The sequence below is a fragment of the Lucilia cuprina genome, chromosome 3 (genome assembly GCF_022045245.1).
Source record: "Lucilia cuprina isolate Lc7/37 chromosome 3, ASM2204524v1, whole genome shotgun sequence".
In the NCBI taxonomy this organism is placed as follows: Eukaryota; Metazoa; Arthropoda; class Insecta; order Diptera; family Calliphoridae; genus Lucilia; species Lucilia cuprina.
Window position 1 is genome coordinate 59,021,141 of NC_060951.1, and position 15,637 is coordinate 59,036,777.

Below are 15,637 nucleotides of genomic sequence, written 5' to 3' on the forward strand. Positions count from 1 at the left end.
TAGTCTAGTCTATAGTCTAGTCTATAGTCTACTCTATAGTCTAGTCTATAGTCTAGTCTATAGTCTACTCTATAGTCTAGTCTATAGTCTAGTCTATAGTCTAGTCTAAAAATGTTTGCTAGAACTTTTAATATTTTCAAAAGTAGGGGATATTCAACTTTTGAATAGTCATAATTATTTTAAGAAAGATGAAGAATATCAAGCTAAGAAACTTCCAAAAACAAGGAACTTTTTTAGTTGACCTTTTTTTGAAGGATAAAAAAGCGACAACTAGTAATGAAAACAAAAGTTTTTCAGCATCATGTATAAATACTAAGCAACAAACAACAATTTGTAGAAAAAAAACTATATTTTTTTAACAAAAACATTTATTATTCATATTCAAAGTTTTGTATAAATTTATTAAGTTATAGAAAAAAAAAAATAAATAAATAAATAAATAAAAATAAAAGTTAATCAGGCCATATAGTATTTTTTTTGATGATGTTGTTATTATTTTTGTCGTTATTGTTGAATATACTCTCATACATATGTAATACTTATAAAAAATTTATAATCTCAAAAAGAGCAGAAATTTATATTGGAAGTTTTAGTTGTTTTCTGTAATAACAGTGACCCTGTAGTATGAAAGTCAAATGATCTTATTCAAATATTTATCCTGCTTCATTGGTAATTGTCTACAAAAGATCACATTTATTGCATTCATTCCAAATACGGTAAAGAAAAATTTTGAATATCCCTTCTATAGTTTACTTAGGGACACTTAAGTGACAACTGGCATTCTCACTTTATTACCAATATGTAATGTGTAATAATTAAATTTTAAATTTTTATTTAAGAGCTCCTGAGTTTGGATTATTTTCAGTGTATATCCAAGGACAAAAATCAATGAATAATAAGCAGTAACGATCTTGAGTGACAATTATTTAAGGTCATGTTTTGTAAAAACTAGACAATACTTGAAAAAGTATCGACGTTAGGTCTACTTAAAAATCTTTTAATTTTGGTTAGGTCTACAAAAAATTCTACGGCCCTACAAAAACAAAAGTTATGTAGGAAATTGCAAATAGGACATTTATAAAATTAAACTAACTCGGCCTTGATATGCTTCTTTACTTACACATTGTACTAAATAAATTTCGTTTAAATACAAGTTTCTTTATTATGTCCCCAAAAAATCTTAAACGAAATTATGTATTAAAATACTTACATATGTATGTACGAAACTCTCTCTCTATTGTTTTAAAAACTGTTATGTCCACAAAGGGTGGAAAGATTGTCTGATGGAGGAACGAAACAGTAATAAAAATATTTTTATAGCACGAATGAGATTTTACAATCTAGAAAAAATATTTCAAAAGTACATGACATCGTCAGCGTGTGTGATAGTCAGGCGTCGTAGTTGTGGTTGTAAATGTCGCTTAGCACTCTAATGCATGTTTGAATGTTCCCGGCAGCTTGGGGTGTTTGATTTAAAAACGTAGAATTTCCTCTCATAACATGTTGTCCTATAACTTTGTTTGCTCTGCAGTAGATTATTTTGTGTAATATTACATTAATTTTGAAATTAAACAATAAAATTAAATGTAATAGAAGTGATGTTTGCCATTTTCTTTACATGGGTCTTTGGGGGTAATGATTAAATTTTCAATTGCAATTACAATTACTTTTGATGTATTTGTAAATTACAGTTGCTTTCAATCAAGCATTTAGCTTATAATTACTAGTTATTTTTTGAAAGTTTACAATTACATAACTGTAATTGAAAGTTTTCCAATTACATAATTGTAATTGACCATAAAGTCAATTACTTTATGTAATCATTCTCCTAAAGCCTTTGCAAAACTACTGGGTCGTTATATTGGTTTACATGATTATGTTTGTATGTCTTGCTTCGTTGTATTATGGTTTTATGGTTGTAGCTAAATATGTGAAGATGTTACTGCATGTGATCGTCTAACAAATCCTGGTCGTATTCCTCAAATGTGACAAAATAAAAAAAAAATAAATATTTTGGACGAGGAAAAAAAAAACTAGAGACAACAACCAAAAAATATAAAATAGAATAACGAACGTGCTTTGATAACAAACACTGGAGTGTCGTCTGACATTAAAACAAGTTTGCTCAGCGATTTAACCCATAAATGTCAGATGAAAAAAGTAAAGTATAACATTGATTTTATTTAGATTTAAATCGAAAAGTCTTAAATTAATTGGTTTTCCATTTATATATCTTTGCTTTTTAAGGATGCCGACTAACTTAGCTCTTAGCAGGCATAAACAGCAAGTAAATAATGTAAGTAAATATGGATATATAGACAAGCATGGCCAACTATATGACACCCTATGGAGCTAGGCGAAGTAATGGATTGATTTTAACCATTTTCAATAACGTTCGTCTTTGAAAAAAATATGCCAAATATTATTAAATTGTCTTGAAAATTGCGACATGAACATACAGATAGAAGGACGAACCGAAAGACCGACTTAGCTAAATTTACTCAGAAAGTGATTTTAGGCCGTGTATGTCAGCACAAATGCATAACACCCTCCCCACTATAGTGGTGTAGGGTATAAAAATTTGTTCTCTGACCGATTGGATCCAATGTTTTGATTAATAATACTTAGATCCATTCAAATTCTGCTATCTTTTATGTTCTAGCTATATGCGTCCTTCTTTCTGTGTAAATTACGATAGAAAACAAAAGGAAAGTGCCTATATAGAAAAGACAACATCGCCGATGATTTCTTCTAGTACATATGACGGACTGACATTGGACAAATATTCACATGTAGGAGGATCATTATTATGAACTTTTAAATTTTATAATATATTTATGTTTTCACTACAATAAACTTAATGTTCACAAGTAACTTTTCATTTTTATTTCAACATTATTCTCATTATCAGTTTTTTTTTGTTCCTTTTGCTGACTTAAGACAAATGTCATATTTGATGCTAAAAGTGAATGGTGTTAAATGCTGATGATACTGCAATTATTACGATGGGTATAATAATATTAATATTTCAGTTTTTAAAATTATATATTAATGTATGCAGCTTATAAATATTTTATTCGCAACCCTCGTTCTTCAACATATACATATGAGTACTAGTTGATAATTTGTGGAACACGTTTCGTTCAATATATACGTATATTATGCAATTTTATAAAAGCTTACATATAAGTATAAGTCTGCATATTTGCTGGCTTCTAACCAACCATTTAAGAATCCTGTGTTCGCATTTATATATTTTTTAAGCTATATGACTGTCAGAATATGACTTGCTAACTGGGCTGACACAAATACCCATTTTATGGCTCGCATAGACTTTTTAACACATCAACAAAAGACATTATGAAATACCATAGAATTTCAGACAGTTGTCAGGTTTGTTTTTTTTTCATACTTTAACGAATGTGTGATGAATTCATATATTTACTGGCAAACAAATAGACTGACAGACATATAATTTTAAATTTTTTTGTCTTCTTTTAATCATTGTTAGCGTTTGGTATATTTCTTTGATATATTAGTGCATATATATATACACCCATTTATATACATATACATAGAGCATTTTAGTTTTAAACTTTTTTATTTCTGCTAAGAATAACAAAAACCATAAAGAGAGGAAAAACTAAACTAGCTCGTGGACATTTTTTTTTTGGTTCGTGATGACAACCGTACCAACACTTGCCTTTTCATCAATTTTATGTTGCATCATGAAAAAAAAAATGTTTAAACTTACACAAAAACACCCACTTCTAGAATATGCAGCAAACGTGCATAAATGCATATGTGTCCATAACTTGCACACATATACATGCATACATATGTAGATATTTATATAAACCCTGTGTTTTAGTAGTTAAGCCGGGTGTTCTGTTTGTCTGTGTCTGTGAGGGAGCGTCTGTTTGCATACATGCTAGATTATGCACTGTTGCTTTTGGTTGTTACATCAGCTGCCTTAAGGTTGTTTTTGAATATTCCTTTCCCTGCGTGTGTGCATATAGGTTTCAATGGAGATGAACAAGTATATACATATACATATATGAGTATATTCTGCTTTGCTTGTTGGCAGTTTGATGGAAATGATGATATGTTGTCAGTTTTTTTTTTTTTTTTTTTTTTCAAATAATGCTTGAATTTATACTGCGAGAAAAAGTGTTATTCAAATTTCTTTAAAACTGAGGTCTTATACCATGCGTTCTACGTTTCTTCATATATATCAATATATGTAGTTGTATACTGCAAGTTACAAGCACAAAAGCGCAGAATATTTTACTACAAAGCACGCTTAAAGTAATTCTACTTTCTTCTTTTTCAAGCTTCATATGCTTTACGTTTGAAAAGCGTAAAGTAAGGACATGTATGTTATTGGAATTTGAGGCTTCACTTGAAGAATCATGTCTTCCCGTTTTGGCCAAAGTCTCTTTAAGAGTTAGGGCCTTGATGCCTCTTTTGCGAAACCGTGATCGGAATTTTGATTTACTCTAAAAGGATTTTACCTATGAACCTACAAAATCGAGTTCAAATTCACAAAACTTTTAAAAATATGTAGTCAATTTTTTATGTGTTAGACGTATACTTAATATGTTTATTATCAATAACTCCTTAACACGCATACGTACAGGTGTCGTTAATAAAAGTAGTGGAATTTCACAATGTATAAATTAAGATGAAATGCAACAGTAGCTGGGCAATATATATTGCTGCCTTATTACATTTTAAAAATTTTATTATGCAAACACAAGCTTTGTTAAAAATCAAACATATATTGCTATTGCTAATTTGCAAGGACATTTCTAACCAAAGACGCTAATATTTTGTTGGCGAACACTTAAAACTGTACAAAAAGTTTAGAAGAATAGTTTTACATATTAATCAGAAATTTTCCAATTTTTAACACTGTTTCTAAAGAGATATATTTGGTTTTTTTCTTCCTTAATTGAAATTTTAACGGTATTTTTCTTTTAGTGTAAAGGCATTTATGTAAATATATGTGCATATTTATGCATGTATTTAATTGCATATTCTCTATATTTATGATGCATTCTATGCTGTACAGCATGTACTTATACAAACACACACACAAGTTTGAAAGTATGTGAATCTTCTTCATGTTTATGCCACGAAGGACGTTAAATGGAATTTACATTTTGTTGCAAGTTATGAAGAAAAAATATATGTATTTTTTTTTTTGTTTTTTCTGTTAAAATGAAAAATTAAATAATAAAAAAGGTATGTAGAGCAAACATTTGATGAAAAAAAAAAGAAAAACTAACTCCATAAACTGAAAGAAACACATGTGTATTTTTCTCTCTTTGTAAAAACAGGAAAACTAAGGTGCTAAGAGTTGTTATATATTTTTGTAACTTTAAAATATAACATTTAAATAGTGGAAAATTTTAAATGAACAACAAAATCTTTAAGTCTTTCAAGTAAACAGAATTCTGGTATCTCAAGATTTTTTGTAATTTTTTCTTGATAAAGACCGTTAACTTAGATTTCACAGATACAGTAGATGGTTGTTTTCAAAGAAATCTAAGACTTTTTTAAATTTCATGATATTTTATGCCAAAAAGGATAATATCTTGAGGTTGGTTTCGAAAAGAGTAGATTTTTACAATTATGTTTTATTATTTGTTCTTTGTTTAATAAAACCTATATTGATTTCAAATTTTAATAAATCCATAAGTTATAAAAATAAAAAAATAAGCATAAACTTAAATGTAGTAGTAGCTACTGTCAGATAAAAACCAGTATGAATGTATAGTCATGCCTGGCCGACCATATGAAGTTCTACACCAGTGAATTGTATATAATATATGAACAGTTATTAACTATTTTCAATATATTTAGTTCTTGGGCAAATAGAAACATTTTTATCAAATTTCATGAAATTATATTGAAAATTACGACCTATAGTTACATGGACGGATAGACGGACTGACAAAGCTTAATTCAGAAATTGATTTCAATGTGTTACTAGCACAAATCCACTAAAGTGGTGTAGGGTACAAACATAAAAAAAGCAAATACAAATGATAACCCAGAAATATAATACGGATGATTTAAAATACCTCTCATTGATATAAAGCTGTGAGAAGAACTTTCACTTAGATTTCTTGGTTATGCATTACTATTTAGTTTTACTAAAACTATATTATCTATATCCTTTGAATTATAAAAATATAAAATCGAGCAAAACCAGTAGGATACATTCACACGAAAATCTGCTGGAAATCATTCTATATCAGCATGTGTGTTTGTATGTACTTAAATATTATGATCACTATATATACAACGAAGAAGCAAAAAATAACACGTAACCTGATGTTAAATACAGCTGATAGTGCAACATAGAACAGAAATAAATTTATAACCTAAAAGCAGAAGCAAAAGCAGTTTGTATGGAGTAGCAAGCAGCACTAGACAGCACCTTTGCTACATGCATACATATTGAAAATAAATATTAAGTAAAATTTTTTTTTCTTCTTTTTAAACATCTATAGCTTCTGTTTTTTATTTTACTTCATGTGAGCATAAAATATGCCATTAAACTCTCTCGCATATGAAAAGGTGCTTCAGCAACATTTATTTAAAGGCTAAAACACTACAATAAATTGTGTCATCTATAAACTGTTGTAGTTTGTTTAAATGTATATGCATTGTTTAAGAATGTTTATGTATTTGTGTGTGTGTGTGGGGCTGTATAGCAGAAAAGTAAGGAGAAGTTTTATTCTTGGTATCGCTATAGACATACTATATGAGTGTAGAGGTAAGAGTATTCGATAATAAATCAATACTGAAAAAGTAAATATATTGAAAAAGACAACCTCTGCCATATAACTTTGGATTGTTTTTTTATTCTTTTTAAAAATGGAGTTAAATTTTTAAAATACTTGCAAGCGGTAATAAAAAATATTTAATAGTGGATGAGCAGTTATTGTAAAATATTTAGGTCTTAATTTATATCAATATTGTTTTTACAATATGATTGATTATAAAAAAATGATTGGAGTGGAAATGTGGGATTTTTTTTTTAATTTGTAAAGAATAATGTTCTTCAATCTTTCTAGAAATATGAGGATTCTGTAAATAAGGAGGTGCTATTTCTCTTACTAGTTTTGTTCAGGTATTGAAACTTGAAGCTGATTGGAATCGTAATGGAATATTAAGCTTTTATGCCTTCCACATATTCTGGACGCTTTTCGCGGAATTCTTGTTTCGAAGGAATGAATTGCGTTCGCGGCAAGTGTGATGGGCTAGTCTTTAGCAGGTTGTTTAAGTCCAAAAGTCTTCTAACATCTCTTGGAAAATATTTTTTATGATTTTGGAGAAGTCTCCTAACTAACTAACTAACTAACTAACTAATTCTCCAACGTGTATTTTTTAAAAGGCCCTCAGTTCTAAAACTGAATAAAAATTTTGATTTCGTTGCAATTTTTTAAAAAAAAGTTCTGTAATCTTTTCGAAATATTCTGTTATTTTAAGTGTTACTGGTCCGCAAAACTGCTTTTAGTGCATTATAGAGTGCATATAAAATTCAATATAATTTAGAAAATTTTGAAATGGAACAAACTAATTTCCAAAAAAAAAATTCTTCAATTTCTACAAGAAATTCCTTAAAAACCTATTCCTTGGAACACTCCTTTATACAATATTAAAAAATATTTTTTTTTTATTTTTCAAAATTCTTTTACAAACACTTCTTATGTATAACTAATTGCACTCTCAACAGCTGTATTATCACATCATAGACTAAAGTTTAAGTTCAGTATTTTTTAATTGTTAAAATATTTTGTTTACACCAAAACAATTAAGCTAAACAAATGTTTAAATCTCATTCCCCCTTACTAAAAAACAAATTTTTATTATTACAATTTCATTAGCTATAGACTGCAGCAGATTGTAGGGTATTAAATGGACTACAAGAAAAACAACAATAATTGCTATCAATAAATTAAAATATCAAGTTATTTTGGTCGACAAACCCCCACCCATGCAACACTAACATACAATTCGTTTTGAAATTTATATATTTTTGAGAAGAAGTTCAACACACACACACAAAAAAAGAACAAAACTAAAGAAGAAAATTTATTTATTGTACTTACCTCCAGCTGGTGCTACACAGTAGAATAAATGGGCAATCACCAGAGCCCTAAAAGGGACAGTTATTTGCATTGCGACGTTGAATTTATAACACAGCTCCAACAAACAATAACAACAACAATAGAGAGCAATGTATAAAACGATTTGATTTGAATTATTTTATATTTATTTCACTATATGAATTTTGATGAAACACTTTTGCACAGTTTGGTAATAAATTTATTTTTAGATTTTTTTGTTTAATACTTTGGTGGTTGTATTTGTAATGATGGAATTTAAATTTTATTTTTGTTAGTTGGTTGTTAATTTTCTTGGTTTTCAGTTCCGTTGCCTAAGTAGGTGTGATGATTTTTTATTTTTTTTGTTTTGAACACGTTTTGGTTTTTGGAAGCAGACACTAACAACAAACGTTTTTTTTTATTAGTTGTTGTTTTTCTCTTGTTGAAATAATGATATTTTATTTTATTATAGAGTCCTGTTGCAAGTAGTTGAATTTTATTTTTAGTCGTAGAAGTAGTAGTAGTAGTAGTAATTGTAGCAGTATTAGTAGTAGAGTGTTAAATTATTTTTTGTTTGTTATAAATTTTAAAACTAAGTGCTATTTTAATGAAAGGGGTGGGTTTTTTGTTATTTTTTTAGATGCGTTACTTTTTCTTCTTTTAATTTCTTGCTATTAAAAAAAAACTTTTATTTAAGGTATTGCTGCAGCCTTAAAGATTTATTTTTTTATATTCTTAAGAAGAAATTTTCAAATATTATTATGTTTTTAAAAGTTGAGCAGCTAAATGGTTATTTGTGTTTTTAAAGTGCATTGTCTGAAAATTGACACAATACACTAACATTTTTATACAAGTGGCCATAAGTTTAAATATTTGTTCATAATTTTAATAGTTTTTTTTGTCTCTTAATAGTTGTTATATTTTATAATAATAAGCTCACGTCTCTTTAGGATAATTTCAAACGCACACATAGAAGAAAACACTTTGATAGAGAGTCAAATTATTTAATCACTTGTAACCACCAACAACAACAGTACCTTTATCAGTGTCATTGTCGTCAACATCTTTCTAACAATCACTCTATATAGCTCGACTACAATAATCAGAAAAAACAACAATAGCAAGAACAGAACGTCGAACAACCACAACAGCAGGAGCAATCGATGAGTGTATGTGTAATATACAGAGTTGCATTTTTTATTTGCTTAACGGCGCCATAAGTTTTTGTTGTTTTTTTATTTTCGTTTCCTTTCCTCTATAACACACAACACTCTGTCATTCAATCACAATATAAAACTCACAGTCTTAGACACATACACATCAACACACGCTGACAAATACTTATGACTCTCTATCATAAACATAAAACGTTTTGTATTTTTTCACTTTTTTCTTTACACTTTTTTTTTAGCTTCTTGAGCTGCTTGCTATGCTTCTGTGGTAGTTTCCTTTATGTAGTAGTAGTAGTAGTAGTAGTTGAAGTTGTAGCATTAGCTTTAGTTATTGGTATGAGTGTAATAGCGCGAACTTATGCTTTAAGGCTTTAGGGGTGAATACTTATTTTCCTTTCCGTCTGTTTGAGTGTGTTAACATTAGTGGTTGTGGAAGTAAGTAGTAGTTAGTTGTAAAATTGTATGGCAGGTTTTTAAAACTCTAAGAGAGGGTGAGTTTGTTTATGTGTAATTTTTTTTATTCTTTTGTTTTAAAAGTAAATAGTTGTAGAAACTTTTAAATTTTGTTTCATCACTACGTGCCACATCATTCCCAGCATCATTGTCAACGTTTTAAAGTAAATCTGTAAAGAGAACAAAATATAAAGAAAAAATTCTTATTTAGTTAAGTTTTCTATTAAATTCTTAGGTATTAGTTGTTTACAACATATTGACGACAATATGGAAGGAGAAAAATTATTGAAGTCAAAGGAATATTTTTTTGGCAAGTTTTTAAGATTCCTAGGAAACAAAAAAATTTTAATGCTAGAATAAATAAAAAATATTACTTTAATAAGTACAGAGAAATTCTGCTCGAAAATTCTGATGGCAGATAATTATTAGATTAATAATTGATCCAGTCCTATCGGTCCTTTGTTAAAAATACAAAAGGATACAAACAGGGTAAAAAGTTTTATTTAGTATTTTAAGTGGAAAGTTTTGATTTTTGATTTCATCCAGCACCTATATAATACCATCATAAATATACCGATTATATTTACAAAAAAATAGTTTTTTTGACGCCGATTTTGTCATTAGTAACCTATTTCAGCTTATTGTTCTCCTTTTTCTTCTACTCGTGGATGGTTTTGGATTTAAAGGATTTTATAACTAAAATTTCTCTCCTAATTGATAAGAGTTCGATGTTAAGGTGGATGGTAGCAGTGCCGAAGGTCTGTTAAACAAATTAGCGCATTAATAAATAAGTTGATAATGGGTCCTCAGAGCTTCAGAGTAGGCCGCTGTTGGGAGTTAGTTGCCCAGTCTACGTATGTATAAAGATTGTAAAGTGGACGACATTCTAAGGCTGTGGAAGGATTTCTTTAGAGAATATTGTGCCGTTCAGATATGTTTAAATTCTGAAGAATATTTGTTGCAAAAGTTGCCAATCTTGTTCGTCAAACTACTCGCTCTACACGAGAAGAAGACTGGGCATTGAATGATACCTATAAATCCCCTGCCTTTCTGTCTAAGATGTAGCAGAGATACTTATTAGGCGTCGTTAGTGTGTAGAGAGTACAATATCAACTTCTTGTGGTAAGAAGAAAGATTGTGTGCTTCCAGCTTACCGAAGCGTTAAGGGCCTCGGTTGGAGCTAACAAGACGTCGTTTCCAGGTTCAAAGAGGGAAAGGAAACCTCCGGCTGCTTCTCTTAAGGAATCTCAGAAAGGAACCATTAGCGAACTAGATCTGAAGTTGGCCAGAACTAAAAGCTAGGAAAAACTTAAGTTCAGTCGTTAAAAAAGACTGGTACAAGATCGGCTAGCACCTCCAATGAGCATATAAAGGGTACTATTCATCAATGGTGAAAATGAAGAAGTTTAAAAATTTAATTTCAGAACACAGATCTTCACATCCGGTTCACCAGGATGTGAAGGTCTGTGTTCTGATCTGTGACAATTGAATGAGATCTCTGTATACAACTTTTCCAAGCTTTACGACCTTAAGTTGAAAATGATTATTAAAACCTGTTTTTATTTAAAAAAGTATGTAGTAAACCATTGTTAACTTTAATAGTCGTTTTCGCATAATTAGTTCAAAATATCCTCATCTTCTCTTAAGTATGTATTTCAAACCAATAATTTAGTATAAAAAATTCTACAAATTGTAAAATATCTAAATACCCCCAAATGGTAGCAGGTGTTACAAAATAGTGAAACAATTTCACAAATTTAAACTTAGAGGATAATATTGAGCAATGAAATTATTTGTCTAAAAAAAGGAGAACATATTTGAAAAAAACTTTTTCTCACATTTTCTTAAACAATAACACACATACATATGGATATCTTCACAGACACACGTACCTATATATTTAAACACATTCATAACAGCTGTCACACCATAGCAGATTATCCTACTATTTTTTAATAATTTAAAACTTAGGATACCAAATAAAGAAATGAAAATGAAACGAAGTTAAAACATTTTAGTTTTTAACACCTACATTTTGTGACACTTAAACAATTAATTGAATTGACATTTTGTTGACTGTTGAAAATTTACCAATTTTTTTCACAAGTTTTTGTGTTTTGCTATATTAGGTTAAAGAATTTTTTTTCCTTTTTAAGTCTCCAGAGAATATGAAATTTTTTTTATGATATTAGAAGTGTCAATTTCAAATTAAAATCTTGTTTTGTTTTTTTGACAAAAAGATATAAGAAATCTTTGTTGTAGAACATTTTATTTTAAATTTTATTATTGTCTGTGTTACTTAAAGAAATTGTCCATTTAGATTTTTTTTAATTTGTAGAGAATATAAAGTTTTTTAGTAGGTGTTAAGAGATGTTGAAATGGTATATGTTATGGATAAGTGTGAATGTATGTCATAACCGTCAATACAGTGGCTGGGTGTTGGCAGTTTTTAGAACATACAACTATCATTACTAACTGGTCTTTCAATTTATCAAAAGGACATCAGACTTATTTTAAGTATATTTAAGCTAAGTTTATAATTAAATTAAATTAAACCCTTAAAATTAACATATTTTTTTGTAATAACTATTAAATTCCTAAAGGTTTCAGAAAAAAACAATATAGAAACTTTCTCAACAATTAATTGGACATTTAAATTTAGTTTTTAAACAAATAACAAAAAAAAGCTTTATAAAATTTTAATACTAACACCTATCAGGGACTTCAGTCATCACTTGGTGTATAATATTTTCTATTTATTATAACTGGTGTTAGTTTTCCAATTTTGTGTTCTTTCTTTTACCTCAAAACATGTTTAAAAACTTTTTAATAAAACTAAAAAATAAAATATATATGAGATAAAGTATGAAAAAAAAACAAGAATAAAACTTTGTACCATAATCAAACTAAGAAACATGCAGCAGAATATGAAGACAACAAGTCTTAGTCATTTAAAAAAGTTTTACTAAATATAATTCAAAATAAACTAAAATGAAATAAATAAGTAAGAATTTATTTTAAAAATTAATTTTAAGTTTTTTACTTATTCAAAAGATTTTAACACTAGTATTAAACACACAGAAATATTCAAACATATGTGGTTTAAAGTTCTAAAGCTGGCAACTCACTTTTAAAACAAAACCGGAAAGGGAAGTAAATACAAAAATTTAATTAGATTTTCAAGCATTTTTAAATGTTAATGACATCTTTTAACACACACTATCACATACACTTTTCAAAACTAAAATACTTTTGTCAAATGTTTTTAACAATTTTATAACACAATTTCAAGCAGATAAATAAAATTAATTAGAAAACTTTTATATAGGAAAATGTTTTCAAGAAAAGAACGAAAAAAACCGAAGAAATTAAACTATTAAATATGCTTTCTAGGGTTTGAATGTTGAAAAATCACTGTCAAGTCTAAACAATCATTTTTGAAAATAATCTACAAAGGCACACACCTACAAACACAAAACACTATTAGACATTAAAAACCCATATTTTCCAGCCTCTCTATACTTACCTAAATGCTCTCTTTGCTCTACAAAAAAAAAAAAAAAACATCATTGTCATTGAGTGTGTGATAAATTTTAGCAAGAGACTAAATATATATTTGTATATATTTTTTTACATTCATCTACTTCCTTTTTCTTCCTGCTCTTTAACTTCCTTATTTAGTATAGAAATTAAAATAAAATTCTATATAATGAAAATGTCTTAGTCTATATTTTCTGTTTTAGCTGTATAATAAATTTATTTATGTGTGCTTGTGTTTGTCTATTAAACAAACATTATTCAAGACTTGTTACATAGAATAATAAATTCCAGTATCTCACCCGACTATTTATAGTTGCCGTAACAACAACAACAACAATGTTATCATTATTATTATCATTATCAACGGTTGCAAATGTTTGTCATTCCAATCACATTCAATGGCTGCAACAATAATAATAATAATAATGACAATCATACATAATAAGAGCAATAATGATGATGTTGATGTTTTTCTTGTTACTTAGATAACAGTGGGCTTTTGATTTTATTCTATTGAAATTGTAATTGGAAACAATTGTTTGCATTATTCAGTTTAATCGTATTAAAAATACATTTTATTTAATACAAATTAAGTTTTAAGCCAATTTTAGGAATAATTTTAATACATGAGCAACTTTTAGTTTGTTGTAAAAATTAATTGCCATATACGTCGCAAAGATAACGTACTTTTGGGACTTTATTTCAGGATTTCACTTTATAGATTATGTAGGTGGTGTACAAAGAAAAGTGATTTTCAGGTTCTGAACCTTAGGGATACGTCTACCTTTGACTTAGATGTTAAGTTCCATCCTTACTTTCTTGGTACATGAAGTAAATAATGACACTGTTGATTAAAATAATCTGCATACGATAGCAACGAGAAACCTTGAGGTAGTTTAGGAAGCGAGGATAGATAAATATTGAAGAGTATAGCTTACAGTACTCCTCATTGTGGCAAGTAACATTTATCTTGCAGTAGTTGAACTTCCGGCCTCTAAACTCAACAAACGCCATAGATATAGTTGTGAATCCAGCATTTCACATCGTTATATAGACAGAAGTACGAGATTCATTTAGCAGCATGGAATGATCGACAATATCAAAAGCTTTGGATAGGTTCAGAACCGCAACAATTATGCATTGACTTTGTCACATCGTTATATAGACAGAAGTTCGAGATTAATTTATCAGCATGGAATGATTGACAATCTCAAAAGCTTTGGATAGGTCCAGAACCGCAACAATTATGCATTGACTTTGTCGCTGCTGAGACCAATTTGAGAAGTTATCAAGTTATGAGATTCCCTGGAGTCATGTTAGTGGTTGGCTATCGTGAAATGCTCTCTCAGGGATGGTAATGAAACTTTTAAAAAAAGAATTTTATTTTTCCGTCACAAAATAAGAATTATTTGAGGAGTTTTATTTTTTTCGTTATAAAATAAAACTGATTTGGGGAGTTTTAGATATAATTCTAAAAAATAGCAGGCGTATGATTACTAAATGATTTGTTTACAATACTCATACGTCATGTGGCACGTTTCTTGATAAAGTTTTTATTGCAATGAAATTTAAAAAGATTAACATAAAATAATATAAATAGAATTTTTGCTTCTAAAAAAAGCATTAGAGAGAGATCTAGAGCGTATGAGTGTTACTATATTGTATACAATTATATATTAAACATACGCCTTAAAAAAATAATTTATATACAAATTAACCACAACAAAGTGTGACTAGTCTACGACTTAGTCTTGATTTGTAATAATTGTGTAAAACTTTTATCAATTTTAATAGTATCCTCCCATTGTGCACTAAAATCTGACGTTTATAATGAAAATGTTAATAATGAATATAAAACATTAGCAATATTTAAAACTAAATACACAGACACAACATTTAAAATATGTATCGTAATATTGTTGTATATCTTTTAAAAGTGTTTCAACTCTTACTAAAATCATATCCAACATTTCCTTTTTTTTAAAAATATTATGATTCTAAACGAAAGTAATGTTTTCTTTAACTTAAATCTTGTTTAAATTTTGCTACACCCTTTACTAATAGATGTTAGAATATTTTCTATATTGATTTAGCTTAAAGTATACTAACTAACTAGTTATAATATTTATGAGAACAATAGCTAGTAGGTTTTTTGTCATTTTGTAAACAGAATTTTGCACAACTGCTACCTCGGCTGAGGAAGATGTTACTGCTGTAGCAACTAAATATTCTTGCTGCAGCAGCTGCTTATTACTTTGGTTGTTAGCAAACAATCTAATCAATTATGTTAATTGTGTGCAGCTATTAAAAATCCAAATATACGACAACAAACTAACATGTATCTGAACA

At 28.4% G+C, this 15,637-nt stretch overlaps 1 protein-coding gene across 14 annotated transcripts in view; it reads right to left on the reverse strand.

Annotated features, from left to right (window-relative positions):
• LOC111677536 (disintegrin and metalloproteinase domain-containing protein 23) overlaps nucleotides 1-15,637 on the reverse strand; it is a 325,168-nt gene that overhangs the window by 253,530 nt on the left and 56,001 nt on the right. For all 14 annotated transcript variants that reach the window (XM_046946670.1, XM_046946671.1, XM_046946668.1 and 11 more), the window contains exon 2: nucleotides 8,127-9,918. In XM_046946670.1, the coding sequence (XP_046802626.1) occupies nucleotides 8,127-8,196 (70 nt within the window). In that variant the 5' untranslated portion in view covers nucleotides 8,197-9,918. The remainder of the gene's footprint in view (nucleotides 1-8,126; nucleotides 9,919-15,637) is intronic.